At 43.3% G+C, this 26,382-nt stretch overlaps 1 protein-coding gene across 1 annotated transcript; it reads left to right on the forward strand.

The window, feature by feature from the left end:
- The first annotated feature begins 476 nt into the window (after window positions 1-476).
- Window positions 477-26,258, forward strand: LOC138185043 (collagen alpha-2(IV) chain). Its single transcript, XM_069123634.1, has 7 exons — window positions 477-605; window positions 16,683-16,803; window positions 16,885-17,244; window positions 17,541-19,250; window positions 19,314-19,763; window positions 19,845-23,576; window positions 23,708-26,258. The coding sequence occupies exons 1-7, from the start codon at window positions 570-572 to the stop codon at window positions 25,096-25,098; spliced, it is 7,800 nt and encodes a 2,599-aa protein (XP_068979735.1). The 5' UTR covers window positions 477-569; the 3' UTR covers window positions 25,099-26,258.
- Window positions 26,259-26,382: the final 124 nt, after the last annotated feature.

A 26,382-nucleotide genomic window follows, 5' to 3' on the forward strand; every position in this document is an offset into this window, starting at 1 on the left:
GCTCGACACTCATCGATCATCCGTCTATAGCACACCTCCTCGTTTCGACTAACAACCGCGAGCCTTTTTTGAAGGTACCAAAACAAAAGCAACAGAATGGAGGAGTAGGGAAAAAAGGAGGTGTTCTGAAACCATCAGCCATCCTCGGAAACCATCGAATCCCCCATTCGGTCCATTCCATAAGCATAACGATGGTTGGAGGATCGTGCCACGTTCCATGACTCCTTTTTACTCGAGCGGAAGGGTCCTGCGGATTCAAGACGAACAAGGATCACTATATCGTGAGGGGGAGGGCAAATAGAGTGGGGAGCACGTAAGAATTATCCCTGAAGAGTCGAAACGGAGAAGAATGGGGAAAAGAGAAGACACCAAGAAGAGGATGGGCACCAAGTTGGTCGGTTGGTCTTGCCGACCCCCACCCTGTATATAAGCCTTCTTCTGCTGGCTACGTCTTCAGTCTTTCAGTTCGAACGGCACACTGCGTGTACAATACGAAGAGATCATCATCTGTACGAGACTGAGATCGTCGTGACGATGCCTTGCTAAACGGAAGCGACCGGTGCGTCAGGATGGTCGGCCGTGTGCGCGCCGCTTTCTTCAGCCTGGTACGTGTCCCATATACGCAGGACCACGAGTGCTACAAATTCTTTTCTATTCCTTTTCGCTTCTTTCTTCATCTTCTCTTCCTTTTTGACAGTCGAGTCAGTGAATTGCCGTAGTTAGGTAATTGTGAAACGGGATGTTAGTCAGAGAAACGTTACAACTCAATTTCGCTGCAAATAGAACGGTCGTGGATGTAGGTTCGTTGAGTTTGTCGAGAGTAGGCAAGGTGTTTTAGACGTTTTAGAGTTGGCAATGAGGTAGAAATGGATGAGATAATCGCGTGGGCTGAGTAGAATACCATTGACATGGATTGCTGCGTTTTGGTCCGATGGCCTTGTATGGAAATTATTTATTTGGCAAATCCTTTTGCAACGTCGAATCAGGTTGGGCAGACGCGACGAGGAAGTGTCGTTTTCGAAGTTGAAGCGAGCTGTTGGAAACGTTGATTGTGATTTAGGTGTAGTTCGAGAAATGGGTAAACTGTACTCTAATTTTGTTTGGGTGCTTGACGAGCTTCAAATAATCGGAACACGATATATTACTCTGTGTAATAACGCGATCAAACTTTTGATGTTTTAAATTGAAAACGAATATCGATGGAATTAAAATATTATCAACAAGTTCGTAATCGCGACACTACAAATTGTGTGTATGATTTATTCCATGTTACAATTAAACTTTTAATTGAAGCTTCCCTTTTTTTCGCGCTGATATGTGGAACGCGGGAACGATATTTATTAACTCGACGCAATTTCAATATTGAGTTCATTCTATTCGTTTCATACGTTGTGCGAGAACCAGAAAACGTGTCCTTTCATTTGAACATTCTGCAATGATTCTCAAATCCTACGTATCCATCGAAAGTTGCGTACGTACTTTCGTCTGCAACAAACTCTTCATCGTGTCTCATTCAATATAAAAATATGTTTGGAATATGTGAAGAAACTTCTAAACGATCTAATAATTTCATGTTATTAAACAATAGATAAATAAAATAAAAATAGTGGGTGGCTAAAATATAAAAACAACGGGTGACTTGTAAAATTTCAAATATTTCCTATCACGAAAGTAAAATTAATCGATCGCAGCACTATCGTTATTCAATAGATTTCAAATTATATAGAAATTCATTAGCGTACTAGACACGAGCTGATTGAAATTGATTGATCATTAGTCAGACTGAAATAAAGCGTTTATCCGCGAATAATCTTTCACGGTAGTCGTCACTTAAATATAGCGATGATAGGCGTTTACACCTGCACGTTCTCTGAGATGAAAGCAAAGAGATTCACGCCACGTCGCGACGAAGTACCAACGAATTACGAAATAAAGGCATACGTTTATTCGACTGCAAATAGAAAATCACAACCAACAATCGGGTCGGCGATCATTCTCTTGCACTGCACCCAATATTACGCTCGTTACTTCCAACACACTTCCGCTTATGTTTAAAAAAAACAAAAGAAAAATCAACCTTTAATTCTTATCAACTCGTCAAAATCAAAATATTCTCTGCATAGCATTTAATGTTCGTATCCCGGTAGAATGATTTAATTTTTAGATTTCTTACTCTTTATATGTTACCTATTTTTTTCTTTTATTTTCTTTTTTTTTTTTGGGAAATAATATAGATAATTTCTTTTATCGAGTATTCCTAGTGCAATTTCCATCGACTCTCACGAATTAAATAATTCTCATCAGTCAAATAACTCTCATAGTATAGATTAATTAAAAACATACAAATAGTATTTCAATTATGCGCAGAAATTATTCACAGTGGTTGCGAAAACAATTTCAAGAATTATTTAATCTCGATCGGAAGCCTCTAACGAATTTTCAAGAATATCACGTGGAAATCAATTATTCCGCTTACGTGTACGAGTAGAGATTCGAAGAGGAATGTTTCAAGGTCATTAAACCTTGCGCAGATAACAGAGGTTCGGTTATACATTTGAAATGCTTCGGACGTAGTTACACGCGAATCGAAGCGAATGACGATTGCACCATCATATAATATAATAGACCGGTATCGCGATGGTCGATGCTCGTGGCGCGGAGTTTCATTGATCTTGGCACTCGCACGCCAATGTCGTTGCACTACATTTCATTCATAACTCTCAATGCCGCGGGAGTAACGCTATTATGCTCGCGTGTAATCCCGTGGTTCGTTCGAGCGTGACGCATAACGATGCATTCGAACGCGTATCGGTCGCCAGTCATCGAGATGACCCCTGCTATCCGACGCATCATTGTATCTCAGGGTATAAATTATATAAGTAAGTTGCAACTACTTGCGTACAAACGATGGAACAACCGCGAAACGAACGATCGACGGTCGCGATAAAGACATCGGATCAGAGTTTTGGTATATGGAACGTTTATGGACTCGTCAACGAATCGACGAAGAATCTGTCTCATTAACGGGCATAATTATTCGCAAGTTTTAGAATAAAAAGAGGATATTTGGGAGGATATTGGGATATTTTTTGAATAAAAAAAAAATTGTAATTTGGAATTTAATAGAAGATGAACTAAGAGATATGGAACAAAGATTTGAAGAAATACTTTTCATTGAAATAAATGAAAGATCGGTATCGTTTGTTTACGACAGAATTAGATAATCGTAGAGATTGAAAGAATGGGAATTCTTTAATTTAGAAATTAGATTCGATCTTTTCAACGAGTCTCCGATATTGATGGTAGATGGGCGATAACTATAGGGTTTTAAGTGCACAAATACAGAGGAGATGGATAGGTACAGGGGGCTGGGGAAAAAGAAAGGGTTTGTGAAATAATAGCCGGTCAATGGTTAGCAGAAGATCTGCTCATCTGTCGGGAGAACTTCGAATAAGGCCTCTTCTATCGAAAGTCTGGCAATGATTGACGACTACCGGTTGAACTATAGGCTGCTCCGGCTCTATCTTCAATCTCTAGAAATTATCTTCAGATGCAATCCGTTTGTACTGTTTACAAATCCGGCGAGATACAGCGTTTAACGCTTTGATACGGCTAGTTAAATACAAAAGCTCAGCTAATTTGTTCCGGTCCGCAGCTGCCCGTTTACTGCGCTTCTGCGATAGTACGTTGCAAATTTGCAAATTCGTCTGGCCGCCAATTTCTTGCAAATTTTTGACTCCCTGAACGGTGGATCGACTCTTCCACGAAATAGATAATCTTTATCTATTAGATATCTATTAACAGATAACCCCTTTACCTTCTTTGTACAGTGGTTCACGAAGGTATTTGAACACATATCATAGAAACCTTCGATGTGTATATCGTACGTGTTACGTAAAACGTCTTGATTAGTACTCTAGCGAGATACGAGTCTCATGATTTTATCAATAAAGTTTGAAAGTTTATCAATAAAAAAAATTAGCATTCATGAAGGTCCCCAATGAATATCCAGGCTTATCAATACAATGGTTAATTGATTACCTAAACTTAACTTTCGTGATCATTGCGAAATACGTGTACATTTGTACTTTAGTGAATATCTTCTCATTTTTACATACGTATATTCTGCTTTCGCATTTGTTTCAAACTTAACGAACATAATCATGATAATCCAGTCTCATAACGGTGCTAATGAAATTTCACAATGTTTCGTACATAATGTATTCGTAAAAGATGTCTACGAGTGTTCGAATACTTTCAAGAACCTGTGCATCTCTATTGAAACGTTACAAAAAAGGGTTTAATAAGAATTAAAAACCGCGACGTCTGTCAGACGAGTAAATTTTAATTAACCAGATGTAAGGGGAATTTTTTTACGGGAGAGATAATTCCTTTGGCGAGAAGATCCTATTTGAAAGACATTTAAACGATGTGTAAACGTGCTGAGAGTATAAAGGGAGTAAGTTTGCACATGCACCTGACCACAATCGTCATTTAATCCTGGATAGAATTGAAAGTTTCGTCGAACTCGTTGTCATAGTCACGAGGAGGTACAATGAGATGTACCAGCCACCCTAAGGTAAAAGGTAATTTGCAAACGCGTTTAACTGCCGATTCGTCGTAACTGCCTCGCAAACAGACGGGTCTTTAATGAAACGACATACGACGCTCGTCACGAGCTCCGACTACTTGGCTAAATAACACAGATTTCAAAAGGCTACCCTCTCACGTGGAAACTTTTCTAAAAGCTGATACCCTGAGGTAGTAATTATGTTTTATGATTTATTGAATGCTCGATCGTCGATACGCTCACGTTCACAATTACCCTTTACCTTCGTCGTTAGGTCTTCTAGGTAAATATCATGCAATATCTTCCATATAATCGTAACTCACGATGGAAATTATTTCGCGAATGTACGCAAGATTCGATTGCTCGAGTCAAGAGTATAATCGTTGTAAAGTGTGATTGAAATTGAGCACAGCAAGTGTTTAAATGAAATTGCAGTTGGTTTAAAAGCACGGCGAGGAATTCTGAAATTAAAGTTTGATTCGCGTAGAAAATCGCAGCTAAAACGTAACAAACAATAAACCACGTTATTTTCTCTTAAATTTATAGCGCTAGAACCGACTGAAATTGTTACTTCGGGCATCATTTTTTTTTTTTTTTTTGTTTGTATTTAATTACACTGGCAGCTCTGAAAATTACAAAGCAAATCGAAAAGTAAAAGGATTTGCATGTGCCCAGGGAAATACATAAAGAGCAATAACGTGAATTGCAAGCGAAAAGCAAAATTATTATTTAATAATGCTTGCCTATATCGAAATTAAATAGTTGAAAAACCATAATCGTTCCTTTCAATGCGATGCGAAAGTTCACTAAATGCCGTACAACTTGTCTAAGAATTTATATATTAATGTAATCAGTAAAACATAATGTTGGTACGCGATGCATTAAGCAACTCGTTGCAACTCAGTTGTGAAAGACGCGCGCAAGGAACAATGTTTAAAGGTTAGACAGCAAGAAAGTCTTGTTTGAGGAGCACGTGTATCGGCCACGCTGATTTTGCCACAATGTCCTTTTCGATTAATTTCCCCGCAGGATTTTACTTGGCCTCTTATGTTTTCGATATGCAGAAAGATTAAAGTTACAAATTCACAGAGAGAACATGACTCAGGGTTTCAGAAAATGGTCTGTGTTCAATTAGGGAACAATGACATAGAAAGCAAGTGTTACAGAGCAAGATGGTAACGTTACGAATATGCTAATGATTCAATCAGATTTCTATTTCGGGTTTATCTGGGAGAAAATAGATAGAAAATGTGAAAGTACTGTGCAACGATCGAAAGTTGCATCACTGGGAATATTTTGGAACAGATACCACGGGAATAGAAATTTTGTTTTCTTTTTAAATAGTGGCAGATCCTTAGAGAGAGTTTTCTTCCGACAATTTGCTGAATATTGTTGCTTACTGATATGATCGATAATAATTTACCGATCAGATACTTTAGTGATTTTTAACCAGCTCATGCTTGCGACGAATATTTTGTAACTTCCATATACATTTTCAAGTTCGTTTCAAACATTATCGATACAATCTTAATAGTCGTGTTTCAGCATAGTGCTAACGAAATTTCAAAAAGTTCTATATAACACGCATGATATATTCGTGAAAGGTTTCTATAATCGAGCTAACGTTACCATTAGAAAGAAGCTAGGAAAAAATATTCTAAAACAAATATGAAAAGTATTCGATTTCTGGTATTTCAATTAAAAAAGATTCTTTCTATTCCTTTGTTGTTCAATTTTCCACGTGCTAGGCAGTATGTGATAAATTAATTCGCGTTTTGTCTGATTTTACATTAGAAGAAACCACAAAGCCGCAACAAACACCGTCGAACCCTCGCACACTTGTTGCCACGACCTCCGCAACGGGCTGACAATGAATCCGTGTAGATCCTATCGAGCTAACTTTCTTTTCGTAATCCTCCCAATAATGCAAACCGCCTCCATCTGGTTTCGGTAATATCCCGGTTGGCCTTCTGATATTAAATTGCTTTTCTCCCGCAACCGGCCATTGTTTCCACGAACAATTAGTACGATTACGTTGATGAACGAAGGAAAAGAAGGAGGGAGATTAAGTGTCGCGTACAGTGTCGGTTGCGAGACCACCGAGTTATCTTGATTTTTGGAACAACGATCCCTCGATGTTTCAAGGATTGGATAAAACGATTCCCGTGAAGCAGGCAACCTGCGAGCATCCACGCAATCGATCGCAATACAAATCGTACAATACGATATCGATGCTTGAGCATTGCAATTCAAACACCATTCGGATATTATTGGTATTAAGCAAATATTTAATCAAATATACATTTATTCATCAATACTGCACACAACTTCGACCGATCGATGTATTTAAATCAGTTGCAACTTACTTAATTGCACATCTCTTTTAATTATATCTATGACTATTTTCTAATATCTTACCTAACCTACCTAACCAATCTATTTGAATCTCCTTCGACTTACTTGAACCGCAGTGTCAGCCATTCGAACTCAACAAAACAATAGAAATGTTACTTTATCTAATATCGAAAACTTCTTTCATCCTTATCATTTAATCCCTCTCCTGGAAACAATCACTAAGTTCATTCCTCTTCTAATATCTATAAATCGATTCCTCTTTCTACGATTATCATTCCTATTCGAATTGCCAATCAATTCTTATCAATCTCGCTTCGGTCTTATCCTATGTGTTCAACGATCCGAGCTCGTTCGGCCATGAATTTCGCACGAACCAGGCCGGTTGAACTTTCTCCGAATAGAAAACGATCTGAATGATCCTAAACTCGGCTGTGCGCGCGTATCTGCTCGAATCGATGCGGCCAAACCGTAAGATAAACGATCGCCAGGCCAGAGGCCTGGCTCCAAGCGATATCGACGTTCCATTACGCAACTCGTTGCTGACTTTCACTGAATGCTATGATGCGCCGATTCGTGTTTCGCGACACAGAGGCCACCGTCCAGCCTCAGGCCGATCCATGACGCGATATACACTATACATGTTAGGGGTTGATCGGTTTTACCACCCCGTAGGCGATCGCGCATCAAATTATTAGGAAGATTAATTGATACGATAGATAGGCAAATAGGTCCGTGTGAAGAAAGAATGTTTGTTTTAATATTAGATCTTTGATACAAACGTAAAATGATTTTAAAGATACGTTGGTCTTTTAAAGCAGAAATATGATACATGCCAAGCGATGTGCAATTTAATGACTGTTCGTTGTGAAAGATTTCAGTGGAACTGATTCAAACGAATTTCGTTATTTTGTAATTGAATTAGAAATGTAGAAATTTTTGGTATTGCGTAAAGATTTAAATTTATCCATGTAGGAAAGATAGGTGCTTGGAGTATCCGAACTAAAATTAAACTTTATTTTAATGTCTGATACACGAGCATATACGGTCGGCCTCGAAGATATTCGGATAGTAGTATAACTTTTAAGATAAAACAGCAGATAAAACAGCAAGAATGTTATGTGGTATATCGAAGTGTATAGATTCAGAAAGTAAAGAATTTGTGGCTTAGAACAAACCGTTGTTTAAATATTGAAAGAAAGGTTGGGAAAAAAGTGAATTTTCGTGTCGCGAAAAATGGTAATTGTTTGATAGTCCTTTCGTTCAATAGCAAGGTTTTATCTGTATTTATCTCGGATACAGAACGTAGAAGTCAAAGTTATGCTAATGTTCGATTATTTTCAAAACCAACTGTATACACAGTTAAGAAAAAGTGCGAAGTGTAAACAGCAATGTTAAATATAAAGACTCTAACTGCTGATGGAAATTCCTGTCTCGGGGAAATCCTTCCGATGACGGTACGATTTGTTCGATATATGCATTTTCTGTTTCTTCTCCTTGATTAGTGACTTAAATTTTTAGTGACTTGACAAAAAAAAAAAAAGAAGAGAATCATGTCGAGTTACGTAAAGATATGAGTAACGTGTGTAACAGAATATGAGTAATGTAGGAAATGAATTTGCACAAAGAGTATCGATTTCTGCTAATTGTCCTTCGTTTAGTGGAATTTTTCTGTCACAGGATTACGAGAGCTTGTATGTAATTATTTTCTGTTGGAGCATGTGAACGAGAGATCGTTGCGTTCTCTTTATGGGGATCACGTTAAGACAATAATCGACTTTATTCTCTTCTCTACTATCTTTCTACCGTGATCCAATTATTATTAATTATGTAGTTTCTTAAATGAGACATCATTATACATCTTCTTTTTCTTTGCTATATTAAGTATTACAGTACTACTATTATTATAATATTATCTACAATATTAATTATTGCTTTTAAATCTTCATAACTTCAAAATTTCTCTTTCAAATTTTCTTCAAGAAATAATTATATTTCACTCTTCTCTTTTATTTAACTTTATATTTATATATATACACAATATATATACATATACATTGCTTCACGAAAATACTTAAACACAAAATATGTATGGAAAATTTTCATGTCCATATGGTATACGTTACATGAGAAACATTCTAAAATTTCATTAACACTGTAATGAGATAGCACTGCCAGGATCATATCGGAAAAATTGGAAGCAAATCTCAAAGTTTGTATAAAGATTACATATACAAAGGAATTGTACAAGCGTTCGAACACAGGCTGTTCGCGAGCTTATGTCCACAAGTATGAAAAGTTGTAAATAATTAACCGACTTTGTTCATGAAATTTTCACCTTTGAAACAAACTATATGCATATTAAAATCAGACCCACGATACGAAAGATAAGATAGAAGAATTAATAATTAATAAGGATGTTCCACGCGAGAAGATTATAGATACACATATTTACGGACTTGTTTTTACGTCCCTCGAGTTTCTACCTGTCATAATGATTATACACCGCAAAAGCGCAACATCTGTATGCAAATGACAGAGTAAATGAAAACGGAGAACGGGACGAGCGTGAATAGAGTAGCGCGTTTCGTGGTACATACGAGCGATTATGTAATCGACGGCCGCAATCTTTTCAGCCGATCGTTCTTTTTTTCTCAGAGAGAAGAAATTGTAACCATTATACGTTCACACGCTTTAATTAACGATATCTGTCGAGACTTAATAAGATTTCGAACATCTTACATACGCTTGTAATTTTCTCATAACCGTGTTACACGATTCTCTGTTTTCATTTTGCAATATTCCGGCTATCCGCCCGCGAACACAAGTCACCGATGATATCGTTGCGTTATTTCTCTTCCACAGAGATCGCCTGGTACACGATCGAGCTTGTTACAAGATTGCCACGTGAAAATCGGTTTAAGCGATGTTGATATTATCGGTAAACGCTATCGCGCTTAAAAACCTATTATTTCTTTCTTATGTAAAAAGGTTTTCCATCGGTCAGAAAATACTTGATTAAGAGAACGGATTAAAAACGTGGAAATGAAAGAATTCTTTTTAGACGAATTATACTTTTCAAAGCCCTCAAACTTTTTATAACTTCACCTTTGACTTTTACTTAAATCCACTCATGACGTTTACCCACGCGTACATAATTTTGCCCAACGATAATTAATCTATATTTCCCTCCACTGTTTCGGTACAATATATCACACGAACTTGCTGCATGTTTAAACAACTCAGAATTTAACGCGGCAAACACATACTGTGCGTAAGTTTTGCGCGTAATCGTTCACGCAACAAAGGTCTTAGAGCCGCTTGTAAATAAAAGGCTACGCATATGGAAGTGACGAATGGGCACAATTTCTTACCTTGAACCACGATGGCTCGACGTTCTGGTCCAAGTATCTCTTCGTTACTCGCGGTGTTCTCATTTTCAAGAAGTCGTCAGCCAGGCACTCGCGGCCACGATTTAAAAATGTGCTATTTAAAAACGCAAACACCAGTCACCCACTGAAACCAAACGAAACGTATTCGTGTTAAACGATCGTTTATATGCCTCAGATACTATTTGCGACGCTGCTTCATTTAACCACCGACTCGATTAAAAGCTAGCTTTCGTTTTCAATTTTCGATACTCGAGGTCGACTATAGGAACGCCATACTCTGTCTGGCAATCGTACCAAAAATAAATCTGCACGATCCAACGAGTAGAAAGGAAATTAACGTTTCAATCACGACACGAGATATAGAAAAAGATCGCGTATAATGGCCAATACTGTTCGACTTTATGCGATGCCGCGTGATAGTGTTATCAGAACAAGCGACCAAGTACGACTAACCGCGTTCGTTTTGCTACTAAATCGACTACCTCAGATCAAATCGGAATTTAATACGAAAGTCGAATGAAATTTTCCACTTTGATATTCCCAGTTTCCTACGTGAAGAATCGTTTCGCGTGATATCTAAGAGGATAGTTTGGGCGAGATGAGATTTCCACAAAAATGTACTTTTCTTATTTGCGTCGATTTTCTAACGAACAGATGGTGTACGATGAATAAACCAAGAAAGTTTTTATACGTATAAATAATCGAATTTTTATAGCATTTTTTATGCCTGTATCCTCCAATGTACTGATATATGAGGCCGAGTTATCTGATTTCCAATGACTCAGAAAACGAAAGTTTCACGGAGGAGGATTCGTATCGAAGGTAATAAAACAGTTCGATACGAAACGGGACAAATAGAACGCGTAACGAAGCTACGAATTTATGAATTGTCGTGAACTTTTACGGTTGTTCGTTCGGCCCTTGACTTGTAATTCTCAATTATCAATCATCAATGTCACGAGAATTTATTCTATTGACAGAGCCGTATGAATTTATCGCTATGAATTTTATGACTGATTGCATCTTCACCGTGCGATGAGAAAACGAATCCCAATCGCCTTTCCCATTGTAAAGTTCTCGTGGAAAAACCAGGTAATAAACGGATAACTACTTTGCCGCGTAATAATATAATAACTAATTATAGCGTGATTTGACGGGTAACAAATTATCGGCAAATAATTCATTTTTATTCCATTTTTTTTTTTTTACATTTTTATCAAATTTTTAACAATTTTTACAATTTGTAAAATTTCCTCATCGGAATTTACCTGTTTCGTTAATAAATTCGTTGTTTTTCTGCAAAATGATATACAGATCGTTGTTGCTTTTAATTATCACGAAAGATTTCTTACTTTTAACGTATAGAATACCATTTTAAGGGATCGACGACCGTCTCGATCGGTCGGCACAATCCTCGTCACGTGGATATTCATACGGATCCACGTTTCTTCGCCTGAAAATCATACGTATAATTTCAGATGCCCTATTCGATAAACACCGCTTCATCTTTCGATAATCTGCATTCGTTTACGTGCCATTTCATCGCTGTTCCGTGGATAATCTCTAATACTCGGTTTTACGATGCTGATACCGCATCGAGAATTATAATTAGGTTTTTAACGGCAATTCATAGCGAGACTGGATCTATCGATTCACAGGTAATTTAAGAGGTTTCGCATTATTATCTTGGAAGAAAAAATATATAGTTTACAGGGCAAGTTATCGCAAAGGAAGACGACAGGGAAAATGTAACAACTTTTTGCTTGATAGCTAATCGAAGTATTTTAATATGAGACTAATCATTTTCAATGTAATCTTCAACGTGATTATTTATCGTTCTCGAGATACAAATACCGAAATTATCACGCTGCATATTTACCATATGAATATTTATCAACAGTAGTTACTCGTAATAATATTTCCCTCGGAAAATAACTTCGCGCTTACCTAACATTCAAAATCAACAACAGTGAATCGCGATGAAAGCAACAGGAATTTAGAATAAACAATCCGAAATACGTACATCGAAACGATATTCGCCAATGTACACATATGTATAACGCTGTCGTATTCGCAAGAATTTCAACCACCGGAACTCGTCTTTCGTTGAGAAAATCGCTCCCTTCTATCGCAGCTCGTGTCTACAAATTCAAAAGCGTATGGCGTTCTACGAAGATAATTTTACCATATCCAGCACATTAACAAAAAGACAGAAAAGAAAAAAGAAAACAAAAAGTATACTCGCGTGTCTCATCACGGTGCAAACGAAATTTCAACTTATTTTACATGACACACGCATCCAACATTTTTACAATTGTCCGAATACTTTTGTGACCTGTGATTTCCATAGCGAAACATTCGTTTCGATCGACCGCACCACGATCGATCAACTGCCTTTCGCGGACGTCCTCGAGTCGCGCGAAATCTTCACCGGTTCCCAATGTGGGTTTATGTCCGTGTGCATTCTGAAGACGTCTGAGCGACGCGACACGATGTTAATCTTGACAGCCGGTGAGGCGCGTAAACGCGGATGGTTACTGCCTGGGGTTCGATCCTTGATTTACCATTGTCCACTAAAATATCGCGCCGGCACGAATACCAGAGGGATTAACAGGCGACGTTTGATTCACGGCGCAGGGCAGGTCGAGCGTTGGCATATATTAACCTTTCCCACCACACACGAAAGACTGTATATACAGAAGGCGAGATATGGCGAAGAGATGGTCGGGAAGAAGAGCTACTCGGGATCTCACTTTCCCTTTTCGTAGGTGGAACGATACGGCTGTCTGACATCATCGATCACGCGGCAAAGAACGTCCTAGCAGGATACGAGCGATCGTGCCACTTTTCACGACGATCTAGGTCGACCTCGTGCCGAACAAGATGTTTCGCGATCGAACGCTCGCGCTTTCAGTGTCCGGACGACCTCTTCGTTTATTATTCATGGGTGAAACTACGTGGTTGTACGCGACGATTGATTTCTCGTACTCGTCAAGGAGGAGCGAACCTGCCGAGTCAATTTGCTTTCGCAGCCTGTTCGATCGACGTGGATTGGATCGCGGGGCGAGAAAGGGTTGGCGATTTGCAAGGCGTGGAAAGAAAGCGATACGCGTCACTTGTCAAATTTAGAAACCACTTTTACCAATCATCAGATGTTATCGTACATCTCTCAAACGTATATTAAATCGTTTTTATATTTGATGTCGACTATTGTAGAAGTTGTACGTTTTGGAATGTTTCATTTGACGCGTTGTAGCGGAAATATCAGAATGAAAATACGATCGGAGATCGATGGTACCAACGTCCTTGATACCATTAAGAATATGCTGGAACTAGTTGGTATATGTATAAACAGTTTCTATAAATGAATATTTTCACAGAGATTATTGTTCAATTGGTGATCGATGGTGTTAGGATTTCTTAATAATAGCTGGATCGATAAGGTGACATTCCAGAAAATGCATCATTCTTTCCATCAATCTTCTATCTACTCGATTCAACGGCACATTCCTCGATCGTCGTATTACGACGCTTAGGAATGGAAAGTCTAGCAAATTTTATGCAAAATAAGCAAAAGAAAATAAACGTTTTTTTATCAGCTATTTTTTTATACGTACCGTCTTACCGCCAAGGCTCACGCGACCCATTGCTCAATGCCAATTTGTATCTGTTTCATTTCTTTATTGACTTATTACATCGCGTGCATAAATCATAGCGTTCTAGCTGAAATCAGCGATTAGAGCTTAGCAAGGTATCATTAATCTGATTGAATAGGACTGTCAAAAATACTTGTGAAGAGTAAAGTAGCGTTTCAATTGCCTTTCATGTGGGTGAAACCCGTAACTAAGCAATCAATTACGAACATAAGTTGATAATTCTAAGCGTGTTTTAACGTCACGAACGAGGAGACGCGTGTTATAACAAACGTCTCTATTAACTGGCTACCCTTTCAAACGCTTTGATACACAACAAGTGTGGCTTGCAACGATTAGAACGTTGGGAAAATTCATAGCAAAAGTTAAGAAAGATTTATCTGAAATTAGAGTTTTGTAGAGAATTAGAATCTTGTCATCTCGTTGAAGTATACGTTTGCGACGAATGTCTTGTATTTTCTACTCGTAACTTCTTTCCCAGTTATTATATCTAACTTCGATATTTCTCAAACACCGTAAAAATGCTCGTAGACCAATAACTAGATCAGACATAAATCGAATGAAAATCGAATGGGAATCGAACGAAAGTAATGGAAAGTCGTATTTTTTTGAACCTATAACGCGATTAATAATTCCTCTTCGCTATCGATCCGCAATAACCGATAAATACGCAAGCAAAAATGTGAATCTAAACTCGTTCGGTAGGATCGGCCGAGGTATCGCGCAGAAACTGCTTCGAAATTTCACTTTCGGTTGACACGAGTGGGCGTTGATAAACAGGACAGGATTCGCGTAATGGGATATTCAGATAATCTACTTAAACGAAAATATCCACTTTCAATTTACTAATTAACGTTTTAATGAGATATTATGAATGTTATTTAACGTTAAATAAGACCAGCGTCTCGTTTGCCTGGGATAGTTTTCTTTAGCATAAAGATAATCTGCTCTTATCCGTAGCTTCGATAAAATATAACTTTCGATCAATTATTCCTATTAATGAAAATAGCAAAGTTTGCTTTAGTAATGAATCAACTCGTTCCATCTGGTCTCTTTAACGTTCAAATTCTCAAAAATATTTCTGTTACGATTATACCGTAATATATTTTTACTTCGGCTCCGTGAAAGTCTCTATCCGATATTCTGCATTCCTTTAAGCTCCTGAAGCTTAGTTTTATTATACTCGGGGTACCTTTGTTCCTGTATCCTTTAAGCTTCACTAAGCGGTGCTTAAACAATTTTTTAATCGCAACGCGTAGAAACCATAATTTAATAACAACGTGTATAGCGCGAAGAACACATAAAGCAGAAATATCTCGTTAAATCATCGTCCATATAAAATTAACATGTTAATTATCGCATTGTTATCTCACTGTACCATCGTAACATCGTCGAAGGTAACGAAGCAGCTTCACCACAAAGTCGAAGGAAGTCCACTAACACTACGACGAGCGTAGAACAATAAAAATGATTCTTATAATCATTAGGAATAAATCTTTATGAATAAAAAAAAATTTTTTGTCCTTTTACTACGCATATCACGTCCGATGATCGTTTAGTGGTTTCAGGGTATAATAAAAAAACGTGGGAGATAAAATGACGCACTGTGACTGCAATAGCGCCAATAGTAGTAATACGAACGTCCAAGCAGAAGCAATAAATTTGGACGATTTTTATCCTCTGACTGTGGCTTGTCGACGTAAATCGTACAAGCCTCATTGACTTCGTTATTTTGAAATAAAATTTCTTTGGGAAAGAAGCACCCGAAGTGTAAAACGTTATAAGGATTGCCGATGTTCCTGAGATGTTTATCGTTCCACTGAGGAACACGATGATGTTCTATTGAAAGATTACGCGACTTTATTTTTTAATTATCCTAAACAGCAACGCGAACGAAAAGGGCCTTTTTAGCATTAAGCACGTGGAAATAATTACAGAACTCAGTAAGTTGACTTTTAGGGTATAAGAAGATTAAACGTTATTGTTAATGACAAAAAAAAAAGCGAAATTAAGCATAGTACAACGATTTCGTGGTACAACCTTGTTTTATGCGTGTTTTATGCGTGGACAAAGGACAAAATTTAATCTGGATATTTCTGGCTTATATTAGGAAATATCAGAATGAAGAATGTGTATAAACTTATTGAAATTCTTAAAGTCAGAAATGAATTGAAGCCCAGGGGCAATAGAAAATTAGATTTTGTATGTCATTTTCAGCTATACCTATATAACTGATTTATGACGAAAGAAAATTAAAAAAATTGAAATATAACGTGAAATATGTCACCTAACTGATTGTTTAAAATTAAAGGGGAACTAATTTTTAGAATAAAATGTAGTTGCATGGTTTCAGCAAGCATATTTCTGAACTTCAAGCGGTCGACTTGACATTTAAGATGACGAGACGATCTGTTAGTGAATCTTTACTAAGCTTTTAAAAGGTGAACAAGATTAGTCCAGCTAAAGTCCACCTAGTGAAAAACAAGTTGGCTAATTTCGTGCTTAATTATCGTTCCTGATTAATTGATCATGTAGTTTGAGTTACAAGCGTATTAGAATAACAAACTGTATTATTTATAGCTTTCTACCGATTTATAATCAGCCTTCAAAACCCCAGTGCCATAATTATATTCTTTAAAAAATAAAATGCAAACGAATATTGTAATAATAAAACACAATTTTTCTACTAATTAATCGTAAATTCATCTGCAATAGGTGATTGCCACATCTCTGTTGCAATACACACAGCAACAAGGAAGCAGGCAGAGTAGAGAAGTAATATTGAACATCAGTGACGAGCAGAAAATTCAATACCTAAATCAAGATTTCTATTCGAGTGAGTATATAGTTTATTCATGACGGCATATTGGGGAATCGTTTCGTACATATTTGAATATATTATTATACTTCTTATCAGATGCATATAATTATGGCTATGAAGTAAGTCCCAACGGACAATTTCATCACGAGGTACGGGGTCCAGACGACATCACGTATGGATGCTATGGATATATTGATCCATTTGGAAAGCTGAAAACAACGTTCTACATCAGCGATGGTTGGGGATATCGAGTTGTTCAACCAGGAAACTCGGTTGAATTGTTCCTTCATGAACACGAACATCACCACGAAGATGACACAGGACAACATCATCAGGAACATGATGATCATCACGATCATCATGGGGTGATTACAGAATGGGCAAATTTGTATTTCCCAGAAATATGTAGACAATTCGATGGAACGGGTTCTGGATCAAGCGTCATACCAATACCAGGTAAATCACTATTCATATAAATAACAAACAAACAAGCCAAGTTCGAAACAAAGACACTAACATTAAATAACACAAAGGCCCAAGCACAAACGGTTCAATCATAGGCGGAATACTGATACAACCAGGTAAACTACAGAATCCACCAAAACAACCGGAATAACCGAATAAACCTGGTATGCACAACATGACACAATGGCAAACGTCGATACTATACGAAACATACAACATGCGATGAAAGAATACTAGTACGAAAATTTTAAAAAGATCCATAGCAAATACAAAAATTTCATTTCCAGGATATCCCGGAATGCCAGAAACACCATCACAACCAGGATATCCAGGCAAACCAGGAACTCCTGGTATACCTGGCACGCCTGGTACACCTGGAACGCCAGGACAACCCGGCTACCCCGGAACACCACCACAACCCGGATACCCAGGCAAACCCGGAACACCGGGATACCCAGGAAAACCCGGAACACCTGGCACTCCTGGAACGCCAGGACAACCCGGCTATCCTGGAACACCACCACAACCCGGATACCCAGGCACACCTGGAACACCTGGTACACCGGGAACACCGGGACATCCTGGAACACCACCCCAACCTGGATACCCAGGAAAACCCGGAACACCTGGCACTCCTGGCACACCTGGAACGCCAGGACAACCCGGCTATCCCGGAACACCACCCCAACCTGGATACCCAGGTAAACCCGGAACACCTGGCACTCCTGGCACACCTGGAACGCCAGGACAACCCGGCTATCCTGGAACACCACCACAACCCGGATACCCAGGCAAACCCGGAACTCCTGGCACTCCTGGCACACCTGGAACGCCAGGACAACCCGGCTATCCCGGAACACCACCCCAACCTGGATACCCAGGTAAACCCGGAACACCAGGCACTCCTGGCACACCTGGAACGCCAGGACAACCCGGCTATCCCGGAACACCACCCCAACCTGGATACCCAGGTAAACCCGGAACACCTGGCACTCCTGGCACACCTGGAACGCCAGGAAAACCCGGCTATCCTGGAACACCAGCACAACCCGGATACCCAGGCAAACCCGGAACTCCTGGCACTCCTGGCACACCTGGAACGCCAGGAACACCCGGCCATCCTGGAACACCACCACAACCCGGACACCCAGGCGCACCTGGAACACCTGGTACACCGGGAACACCGGGACATCCTGGAACACCACCTCAACCAGGATACCCAGGTAAACCCGGAACACCTGGCACTCCTGGCACACCTGGAACGCCAGGACAACCCGGCTATCCTGGAACACCACCACAACCCGGATACCCAGGCAAACCCGAAACTCCTGGCACTCCTGGCACTCCTGGCACACCTGGAACGCCAGGACAACCCGGCTATCCCGGAATACCACCCCAACCTGGATACCCAGGTAAACCCGGAACACCTGGCACTCCTGGCACACCTGGAACGCCAGGACAACCCGGCTATCCTGGAACACCACCACAACCCGGATACCCAGGCACACCTGGAACACCTGGCACTCCTGGCACACCTGGAACGCCAGGAAAACCCGGCTATCCTGGAACACCAGCACAACCCGGATACCCAGGCAAACCCGGAACTCCTGGCACACCTGGAACGCCAGGACAACCCGGCTACCCCGGAACACCACCACAACCCGGATACCCAGGCAAACCCGGAACACCTGGTACTCCGGGAACACCGGGATACCCAGGTAAACCCGGAACACCTGGCACTCCTGGCACACCTGGAACGCCAGGACAACCCGGCTATCCTGGAACACCACCACAACCCGGATACCCAGGCAAACCCGGAACTCCTGGCACTCCTGGCACACCTGGAACGCCAGGACAACCCGGCTACCCCGGAACACCACCACAACCCGGATACCCAGGCAAACCCGGAACTCCTGGCACTCCTGGCACTCCCGGCACACCTGGAACGCCAGAACAACCCGGCTACCCCGGAACACCACCACAACCCGGATACCCAGGCACACCTGGAACACCTGGTACACCGGGAACACCGGGACATCCTGGAACACCACCCCAACCAGGATACCCAGGTAAACCCGGAACACCTGGCACTCCTGGCACACCTGGAACGCCAGGACAACCCGGCTATCCTGGAACACCACCACAACCTGGATACCCAGGCACACCTGGAACACCTGGTACACCGGGAACACCGGGACATCCCGGAACACCACCACAACCTGGATACCCAGGTAAACCCGGAACACCTGGCACTCCTGGCACACCTGGAACGCCAGGACAACCCGGCTACCCCGGAAAACCGCCCCAACCTGGAAGCCCCGGCACACCTGGCACACCTGGAACACCTGGTACACCGGGAAAACCGGGATATCCTGGAACACCACCTCAACCCGGATACCCAGGCACACCTGGAACACCTGGTACGCCCGGAACGCCAGGACAACCCGGTTACCCCGGAAAACCGCCGCAGCCTGGATACCCAGGTAAACCCGGAACACCTGGCACTCCTGGCACACCTGGAACGCCAGGACAAGCCGGTTATCCTGGAACGCCACCACAACCTGGATCTCCTGGCACACCTGGAACGCCAGGACAACCCGGCTATCCTGGAACACCACCACAACCCGGGTACCCAGGCACACCTGGAACACCTGGTACACCGGGAACACCGGGAACGCCAGGAAAACCCGGTTATCCCGGAACGCCACCTCAACCTGGATACCCAGGTAAGCCTGGAAGACCTGGAACGCCTGGTACACCGGGACAACCCGGCTATCCCGGAACACCACCCCAACCTGGATACCCAGGTAAACCCGGAACACCTGGCACTCCTGGCACACCTGGAACGCCAGGAAAACCCGGCTATCCTGGAACACCAGCACAACCCGGATACCCTGGCAAACCCGGAACTCCTGGCACACCTGGAACGCCAGGACAACCCGGCTACCCCGGAACACCACCACAACCCGGATACCCAGGCAAACCCGGAACACCTGGTACTCCGGGAACACCGGGATACCCAGGTAAACCCGGAACACCTGGCACTCCTGGCACACCTGGGTCGCCAGGACAACCCGGGTATCCTGGAACTCCACCACAACCCGGATACCCAGGCAAACCCGGAACTCCTGGCACTCCTGGCACACCTGGAACGCCAGGACAACCCGGCTATCCCGGAACACCACCACAACCCGGATACCCAGGCACACCTGGAACACCTGGTACATCGGGAACACCGGGATATCCTGGGACACCACCCCAACCTGGATACCCAGGTAAACCCGGAACACCTGGCACTCCTGGCACGCCTGGAACGCCAGGACAACCCGGCTATCCCGGAACACCACCACAACCCGGATACCCAGGCACACCTGGCAAGCCTGGTACACCTGGAAAGCCAGGACAACCCGGATATCCTGAAAAGCCACCTCAACCTGGATACCCAGGCACAACTGGCACGCCTGGTACGCCAGGAACGCCAGGACAACCGGGCTACCCCGGAAAACCGCCCCAACCTGGAAGTCCCGGTACACCTGGAACGCCAGGACAACCTGGCTATCCTGGAACACCACCTCAGCCTGGATACCCAGGAAAGCCTGGAAGACCTGGAACACCTGGTACACCCGGAACGCCAGGGCAACCTGGCTACCCTGGAACACCACCACAAACCGGATACCCAGGCACACCTGGAACACCTGGTACACCGGGAACCCCGGGATATCCTGGAACGCCACCACAACCTGGATACCCAGGCAAACCCGGAACACCTGGCACCCCTGGCACCCCTGGCACACCTGGAACGCCGGGGCAACCCGGCTACCCTGGAACACCACCACAACCTGGCACTCCTGGTACACCTGGGACACCAGGACAACCCGGCTATCCAGGTACACCACCACAACCCGGATACCCAGGCATACCTGGAACACCAGGTACACCAGGAACACCGGGATATCCTGGAACACCACCACAACCTGGATACCCAGGTAAACCCGAAACACCTGGCACTCCTGGAACACCTGGTACGCCAGGACAACCCGGCTATCCTGGAGCACCACCACAACCCGGATACCCAGGCACACCTGGAACACCTGGTATACCGGGAGCCCCGGGATATCCTGGAACACCACCCCAACCTGGATACCCAGGTGAACCTGGAACACCTGGCACTCCTGGCACACCTGGAACGCCAGGACAACCCGGGTATCCTGGAACACCACCACAACCCGGATACCCAGGCAAACCCGGAACTCCTGGCTCTCCTGGCACACCTGGTACGCCAGGACAACCCGGCTATCCCGGAACACCACCACAACCCGGATACCCAGGCACACCTGGAACACCTGGTACACCGGGAACACCGGGGTACCCTGGAACACCACCCCAACCTGGATACCCAGGTAAACCCGGAACACCTGGCACTCCTGGCATACCCGGAACGCCAGGGCAACCTGGCTACCCTGGAACACCACCGCAACCGGGATACCCAGGCAAGCCTGGCACACCTGGAACGCCTGGTACACCGGGAACTCCCGGATATCCTGGAACACCACCTCAGACTGGTACGCCAGGACAACCTAGCTTCCCTGGAAAACCGACCCAACCTGGAAGCCCTGGCACGCCTGGTACACCCGGTATACCGGGCATACCGGGAGCACCAGGCTACCCCGGTGCGCCGCCGCAACCTGGATATCCCGGAACGCCTGGAGTACCCGATGGCCCAGCACAACCAGGATATCCTGGTGCACCAGGAAGACCGGACAAACCTGGGAAACCTGGGAAACCCGGAAAACCTGCGAAACCTGGGAAACCTGGCGTCCCAGCAATTCCAGAACAACCACCATATCCTGGTTCATCGGGAACTCCAGAAACTCCCGGCATACCATATCCACCGCCATATCCACCATCTCCGGAATATCCTGGCTCCCCTGGTAGTCCTGGGGCTCCCGGGTTGCCTGGAACACCCGGAATGCCAGGTAAACCTGGCAGACCTGGCAAACCTGGCAAACCTGGCAAACCGAGCAAACCTGGACATCCATCACATCCTGCTTACCCTGGAAGTCCGGGTTCACCAGGTAGTCCCGGTCATCCTGGTACGCCAGGATATCCTGGCACTCCCGGTACTCCAGGAACTCCTGGAATACCTGGAACTCCACCAATACCGCCATACCCTGGATATCCTGGCACCCCCGGTACGCCAGGAACTCCTGGAATACCTGGAACTCCACCAGTACCTCCACAGCCAGGTTATCCCGGCACTCCCGGTACTCCCGGTACGCCAGGAATTCCCGGAATACCCGGAACTCCACCAATACCTCCACAACCAGGTTATCCCGGCACGCCCGGTACGCCAGGAACTCCTGGAATACCTGGTACTCCACCAATACCGCCATACCCTGGATATCCTGGAACCCCCGGTACGCCAGGAATTCCCGGAACACCCGGAACTCCGCCAATACCACCACAACCAGGTTATCCCGGCACTCCCGGTACGCCAGGAACCCCTGGAATACCTGGGACGCCACCAGTACCTCCACAACCAGGTTATCCCGGTATCCCTGGTACACCAGGAACTCCTGGAACACCCGGAACTCCACCAGTACCTCCACAACCAGGTTATCCCGGTATACCTGGTACACCAGGAACTCCTGGAACACCTGGAACTCCACCAATACCTCCACAACCAGGTTATCCCGGCACACCAGGTACGCCAGGAACTCCTGGATTACCTGGAACCCCACCAATACCGCCATACCCTGGATATCCTGGCACTCCCGGTACGCCAGGAACTCCTGGAATACCTGGAACTCCACCAGTACCTCCACAACCAGGTTATCCCGGTATACCTGGTACACCAGGAACTCCTGGAACACCTGGAACTCCACCAATACCTCCACAGCCAGGTTATCCCGGTATCCCCGGTACGCCAGGAATTCCCGGAACACCCGGAACTCCACCAATACCTCCACAACCAGGTTATCCCGGCACCCCAGGTACGCCAGGAACTCCTGGAATACCTGGAACCCCACCAATACCGCCATACCCTGGATATCCTGGCACTCCCGGTACACCAGGAACTCCACCAATACCTCCACAACCAGGTTATCCCGGCACCCCAGGTACGCCAGGAACTCCTGGAATACCAGGTACGCCTGGAAAACCTGGTAAACCTGGCAAGCCGGGTAGGCCGGGACAGCCTGGGATACCTGGGCTTCCACCTGTCCCACCGCAACCAGGATACCCTGGAACACCGCCGTATCCAGAGGTCCCTGGAAAGCCTGGGAAACCTGGACATCATGGACATCCCGGATCATCAACTCCAGGTATGTAAATTTTACATCTCCATGTTGAATTTAGCAAATGAGTAGAACTTCTAGTATAATAGAAATATTTGGTTCATTTTTTATTAATATATATTCCACTAAAATTATAAATTTTTATTCTGTTGTTTCAGATCAGCCTCCGTATCCCCCATACCCAGGATATCCTCCCGGGCATGAAGGCCCAATTGGTGGTGTAGGTCCAGATGGTCCCAATGGTCCATGGCCCAATGGTCCGGATGGTCCTCAAGGACCAAGCGGTCCAGGTGGACCAGGTGGACCTGGAGGCCCTGAAGGTGGAATTGGAGGAGTAGGAGGTATAGGTGGAGATGGGCCTCCTGGTCCAGATGGTCCATGGCCGACAGGTTCGCCCGGCCCAGATGGGCCATGGCCTGGTGATCCCGACTACGTACCTGGAGCTCACCCAACAATTCGTCCACACTACGAAGGACCAATTAAGATTCAATATCCCATCAAATATTACGAACCTACAACACCAACCTCTTACGTTTATCCGTTGTATGGACAGAAGCAAGTAGAACGGTTAACCTCTAACTCTAAGTTCGAATTGAAATATTTCAATAATGAAACTTCGAATGAAGGCTACGAAAAGAACGTCGAATCTACAACGTTTACATATCCAAACAAGATAAGCAATCCTATAGGAGTGAAGGATGCATATATAGACTCGCAGTTTGGAAATCGACCCCAGAGACCCGGCTATCAGACAGGACAAGTGAACCAAAATGCGGACGAAATTAATTCCTTGCTGCAAACACAACGAAAGGAATTGCGTAAATACACAGAACAGGAAAACCAAAATAACTACGAAGATCTTAAGAAAATTGTATCGCAAATTCCTCAAACTGTTTACGACGGAGTGGGTGCTACCACTAGTGCGAAATACTCCAGCCGAGAAAGATTGCAACAGGGCTCTCGCGAGAATCGTAAATATCCGCAACAAGTGACGAAATTGAGCGAACCGGTGATTCGAATAGAAACGAGCCCCGAAGAAAATACCGCCGCGCTTATCAAACAGGTAAACCAATTATCCGAAAAATCTAGCGAACCGAGCTTCGAGTTCGCTGCGATCGGTGTTCAGCCACCGAATCCGATCAATATCAAGCCCTACGATCAGTCTGTAGGGCCAGACCCTGAAACCTGTCCCTGTTACCTTGTCGAGCCTGGAAACGATACAGTCACAACCACCAGCACGACATCCATTCCTCTCATTGGTCAGCTTGGCTTCATTCCAGTAGTATTTGTACCATACTGTCCGGGCAACGACGAGACGGACAGCGAAAACATGAAAGACATGTTCCCCTCTGCAATGCCTGTCCCATATGCATGCGACACGTGCGGCTTGCAAACCGGGAAAATCGAAACGAAGCTTCTCAGCGTGAATCAGCTTGGCAATATAGAGAATCTTCGCGAGGCGTTGCGGCAAGCAAAACTTGGCTTTTTAAATGTTTCAGCACGGCGTCGGACGGAAAGGAGGGGGGCGAAGAGTCGGTACGTCAAGTGAAGAGTGCGATTGCGATTCACGGATTTTAGTTCGTCACTCGGCTACAGGGACAGCCGAGAAATTCCGCGGGAACGGTTCGTAAAACGGAGAAACACTGCCCGTCCGTCAGCTGCTGGACAGCTGAAGGATGGCCAAAGAGAGACACGATCGAAAACCAACGAGAAAAATCATCGTCTCGCAATGGGTAACCATAATCTGTACGTTCTTACAGGATTAGGTGGAAGCTGACAAAGTGAAAGTAACGGATCGTGGTACTTAGAACGATCGACTATGGTTATCCAGAGGTAGCGTACTGGCTAGCGTACATAACAGTTTTGCATTTTCGTTCTTAACTTTTTTCTCTTTTAACACGGATGATAATTTATGGGACAGTTTTTAATAATTAAACCTGGAATACAGGACGTTACTGTTTGTTGCAGCGACGGGGACAGCGAAACGAAACTGGAATACAGTTTCTAGAATCGTTTCCGCGAGCAGGTTTATGTTTTATAAAAATTCAGGATACGTAAGGATTAATGCAGGATAAAGTATTCGATGTTTGTCATCTCACAGAGACACATATGTAAAGCAAACCTTTGTATTATCGTCGAATTCGAATGTTTCCGTAGTTCTCCCTCTTCGTAGTTATAACGATGCAAAAAATATATTTAGTTTACCTTCTAGTTATAATATATCATCTATTATTTAATTTCAAGGATACTATTTCGTTTCGCTCGATGTTGATTGCGTAAAAACTTATAAACTATCTGATATTTAATTGTATTTTCATTTAAAGATCCTCTTTCGACTTAATTTGTATAAACATCGTGAGAAATGGAATCATCCACTGTATTCTCGTGTTTAACGTATGCTTGAGGTTAAATATTGATCGTACAAGTGCTAATACGTACTATAATTTTTATTGAGCACGTACAGAACTGTCGCCACGGATTGAGAAATTCTTAAGGATCAATCTTTTTCCAAAAAGTGTAGGGTTTAAGGTACGTGGAATACTTCACGCGAATAATTAATTAAACTTCATATTTAACTGTACATGCTCGATATCTTAACAAAATAATTCTATTTGTACATTGGCTATAAGATACGTAGTGTATGTCTTCTTCCGTAGCATAGTGGTCGACGAAATTTTCAATAAATTATACATAATTGTACATATCGATATTACGTTCATCCAATGTTCCTTATAAGCATGAATCATGCATTTTTGCCTAAATAAAAACTAATCATCAAACATCCTAAATCGATCTTATTTAAACGAACACCATTAACATCCTTCAATTGTAA

The sequence above is a fragment of the Bombus flavifrons genome, chromosome 11 (genome assembly GCF_040668555.2).
Source record: "Bombus flavifrons isolate JBK064 chromosome 11, iyBomFlav1_principal, whole genome shotgun sequence".
Taxonomy (NCBI): domain Eukaryota; kingdom Metazoa; phylum Arthropoda; class Insecta; order Hymenoptera; family Apidae; genus Bombus; species Bombus flavifrons.

Coding starts and splice junctions, on each gene's coding strand:
- LOC138185043 (XM_069123634.1), top strand. CDS start 570: ATGGTCGGCCGTGTGCGCGCCGCTTTCTTCAGCCTG. Junction 19,764..19,844: donor CGGAACACCTGGCACTCCTG/GCACACCTGGAA, acceptor CTGGAACGCCAG/GACAACCCGGCTATCCTGGA. Junction 23,577..23,707: donor TCCCGGATCATCAACTCCAG/GTATGTAAATTT, acceptor CTGTTGTTTCAG/ATCAGCCTCCGTATCCCCCA.